The 4,106-nt window shown below is 35.3% G+C and overlaps 1 protein-coding gene across 1 annotated transcript in view; it reads right to left on the minus strand.

The window, feature by feature from the left end:
• Positions 1 to 370: 370 nt before the first annotated feature.
• Positions 371 to 4,106, minus strand: part of LOC136855366 (uncharacterized) — a 57,241-nt gene continuing 53,505 nt past the window's right edge. The window contains exon 2 of the mRNA XM_067132286.1: positions 371 to 3,516. Coding sequence (XP_066988387.1) covers positions 1,638 to 3,392 — 1,755 coding nt within the window. The 5' untranslated portion in view covers positions 3,393 to 3,516 and the 3' untranslated portion in view covers positions 371 to 1,637. The remainder of the gene's footprint in view (positions 3,517 to 4,106) is intronic.

Consider the following 4,106-nt stretch of genomic DNA (forward strand, 5'->3'; position numbering starts at 1 on the left):
CTGAATCCTCTTGTGACTGGGCCAAGGTCTGTTGCTAAAACTAAAATTTATGTAAAAATATCTTGATATTAAAGAGAAGTCCTTGGCAAGTTGAAAAGAAAAGGACTGGGTCATAGACTTGTTGTTATTCCTAAAATTTAAGAATATCTTTAAAAAATAAAAAGAGAAGTCCTTGGCATGTAGAAAATAAAAACTGAGAAAATTTCCTTACCTGTGCAAAATTGTATTCAGACAAAAAAAAAAAAAATGCCTCTACAGGTAGCACTTTTGTCCCCTATGGCACATACATACTATAATGAAGGTCACTTTGCCTTCAGATTTTTAGTTTAAGTCACATTTATGTTGACAGGCAGAAAAAAGAAAAAACTTCTCTCTATACAATGGAATATTTACTTTATACACAGGTGATGATCAGTTGACAAAAAATCAGGTCTGCAGTTCAATAAAATACAATGTTTCTCTTGGACCAGTGAACAGGTTTTTATATCGAGTAATTATTCATTCTAAAATAATCATATCGAATGACAGTTGTGCCACCTAGAGGTTTACTAGCACCACTTCTGTTATTCGTTTTTTTTAGGTTACCTTAAAATTATTTACACAAGTACTGTTATCAAACAATATTAAGATGGATTTCTTATGGAAATATAAATACAGTCGACCCCCAGTATTCGCGCAGGATAGGGACCACAACCAACTGTGAATTGCTAAAATCACCGAATACTTGACCCCCAGCCCTCTAAAAATGCTTATACAGTAACTGCCTATTTAAATAGTTCAAACACCAGACACCCCCCCTCTAAAAATATTTATAACTGCCTATTTTAATAGTTCAGACACCAAATACATAAAAAATGTATATTTAGTCAAGAAAATAATATGAAAATACAATAATTAGTGAATATAGCTCTATGAAAAAGTCAGCAAATAGGCGAATTTTCCATAAATAATTTGGAGATACATTCCACAGAAAAATCTGCGATTCGGTGAAGCCGCAAATGCTGAACCGCGAATAATCAGGGGCCGACAGTAATGAAAATCCTTTCTGATACTGAGTAAATTTATCAGTGGAATCTTGTTCAACAAACACACTGAAATGAACAACTCAAAATGCAGTTTTTTTATTTGAAATAAGACAATAGTAACTTTGAAGCTTAAATTGCTAACATAATAAAAATAGTAACAACGCATAACATCTAGAACAAAATTATAAAACTCCATATTGGAAGTATTTGATTCTTGTCTAGTGTAGATTTTTCTAAATAATTTCCATGCTGTTTGAAAAGCCCCAGAACTGCAACTATGACAGGACAGATTTGTTAAATTTCCACAAACCTCAGTCACCCTAATCTTTGTAATGCCCAAAGAACTCTGAACATATAAATTTTATACACAGGCACTGACAACCTAAATCACATCTAGATCAAATTACTTTTAAACATCATAAATTCAAGCTGTTTTACATATATGATACAAAAGTTAAGGGACTAATGTGAAACTCTCCATAGAATTAAGAAATATGAATTTCCCTGCAAGTGCTTCAAAAGCCAATATTCAATTTATAATAAAATAATAGTACAGTAAACAACAACATATATACTGCATATATATATAAAACCAGTCTCCCCTAAGCAAGACTAAAGCTTTTCAGAGCCTTGCTCATACACAAGACATGATTCAATTTCGTAAGGTGACAAATGATGACAAAGTTTCAGGTGAGAGAAGCCATTTTCCTTATTTGTGAAATGACGACGACACAGAGTACAAGAGTAAGGCCTAACACGGCCTGACATCTTCCTGGGAAGTTCGTCACTGGTGGTTGCATCAGCATCTGACATTGACAGATTGTGTTTAACCCTAAGGTGTGTAACCAGATTATCTCTGCGAGTATACTTGCTGGAGCAAATGTTACACGAGAAAAGCTTCCTCTCCTCCCTCTCGACTTTAGCAATGGGAACGTCGTCGATGAACAAATCTATCTGTTCAACTGGAGTATTATGCACACGTTTCAAGTGGGAGGTTAAATTGTCTTTCCTACAGGTTCTATGACCACACACTTTACATGCAAAGGGCTTGATTTCCTCGTGTATCACACGATGTACTTTGACGCGCCACCTCATCCTGAATGCTTTGTTACAAATATCACACTTATAGGGCTTTTCATTTGTATGGTGCATGATGTGCAACTTGAGGTAATACGACGTCGAGAAAGATTCGGGACAATACTCACAGAAATAGGTTTTTAATCGTAGCTTCCGGGGAACTTTGTTTGCCTCACCCGTGATTTTGGGCATGAAACTCTTACTGTCATTTTCTGCCTTCAAAGTGTTCTCAGCAAACTTCATTAATGAAATCTCTGGTGTGCCTGTACTTACAGAAGAACTTTGCAGATTTTTGGGAATCTTTTTCTTCTTTTTTCGTTTTGGTACAGGAGCCTCCAGAGTCTTTTTATCTTTTCCATGTTCCAAAGAGCAATTCTTTCCAACTGACACAGAATTGGGATTGTTGTTTTTCAGTTTCTTTTTATCAACAGGCTTCTTGTTTTTCATGTTTACAGTCTTCAATTTTGAATTAGCTTTCCCTTCTACTTTACCATTCTGCACTTGTGTCTTCACAACCATCTTTGCTTTTACATTAGCTTCCTTCTTTACACCTCTCTCTTCACTAATATAACAATCTTTCTTCAACTTCTTTTCACTAATGGTTCCAGCTTTACTATTGGTTGTCTTGTTCGCAACTAAACTACCATTCACTGGTAACTGACCCTTGACTAGTGACGTACCATTAGACTCAAACATATCACTTGTGTATGTAAAGTATGAATCAAAGAAGATGACATTCTTCTTAATCTTTCTTTGTGATTTTCGAACAGGCTCCAAATCCATAAGCTTTTCTTTGCTTTGATCATTACTGATTGTTTTACACCTTGACTGCCTACCATTCTGAGCACAAAAGTTGTCATTCCTCTTTCTCTTCAAACTCTTTTTGTTTCCATTTTGAGACTTTGCAGTCAGTATGGGAGGCTCAATACATGGGTTGTCTTTCTTTTGGTTTCCTTCATTGTTTGGTGGTTTTATGACGTCACCATACTCTGGGACATCATCATCAAATGTTTTACCCTCATGAATGAACAGAGGATCTTTTTCATCTACACCAAAGTCATCTAGTTCGTCATAAGAGTCCTCGTAATCACAATCACTCACGTCCTCATTCTTTATACTGACACTTTCTTCCACATCATAGACTTTATTGTCATGTCCTGCAAGCTCGTGTAACACAAGTAACGGAATGTCATTCTTTGTGGGTTTTTGAAAGGGATCCCAGTAAGTTTCCAAGACTGAGTTCTCCTGCTTAACTACTCCCCTTTCACTGATGTTAACTGCAGTAGCCATAGCAACTTTTTCAACTAGTTAAGATCCATTCAAAACCAGATTAATCCTCCTGAACCACCAATCCTGTCACATCTTCACTGAAAGACTACATCTTGTAATCTCACGCTCACAAAGGGATCCAAACCTAAACAAAAAAGATTGTAACAGATTTTAGAAAACCATGGAAGATCTAATGAAAAATTTGCTTTGTATCTATAATATAAGAAAGTCTTAATGTAAATTGGTTAGTTAAAAATAGAAATTTTTATAATAAAATTTATTTTTTAAGTATTGTACTTACCTCTCTATCAAGATAGCTGTAATTACAGGATAGGGCGGGAGAGCAATAGTGTGTGAAAAGTAAGAAATTAATAGGATCGTTTAGTTTAAACCATCTACTCACGTATCCCTTTCAAGTGGTTTGAGCATTTATAGTTTTCCATTCTGGTTTTCCATCTGTCCACAAGAGTGGGGAGGAGGGGGGGATTGATCCATAATAGAGAGGTAAGTATTTAAAAAATAAATTCTTGTGGGGAGGAGGGGGGGATTGATCCATAATAGAGAGGTAAGTATTTAAAAAATAAATTTTATTATAAAATTTCTATTTCTGAAATGAATCTTACCTCTCTATTATGATAGCTTATTCCTGTATTGAACTAAGGAGGTTGGAATGGTGCAAGGGCAAAATAAATACAGTAACCCCTAGGAAACCATAAAATTCCACCAGGAATAAGA

This window comes from Macrobrachium rosenbergii, chromosome 31 (genome assembly GCF_040412425.1).
Source record: "Macrobrachium rosenbergii isolate ZJJX-2024 chromosome 31, ASM4041242v1, whole genome shotgun sequence".
NCBI classification, from domain to species: domain Eukaryota; kingdom Metazoa; phylum Arthropoda; class Malacostraca; order Decapoda; family Palaemonidae; genus Macrobrachium; species Macrobrachium rosenbergii.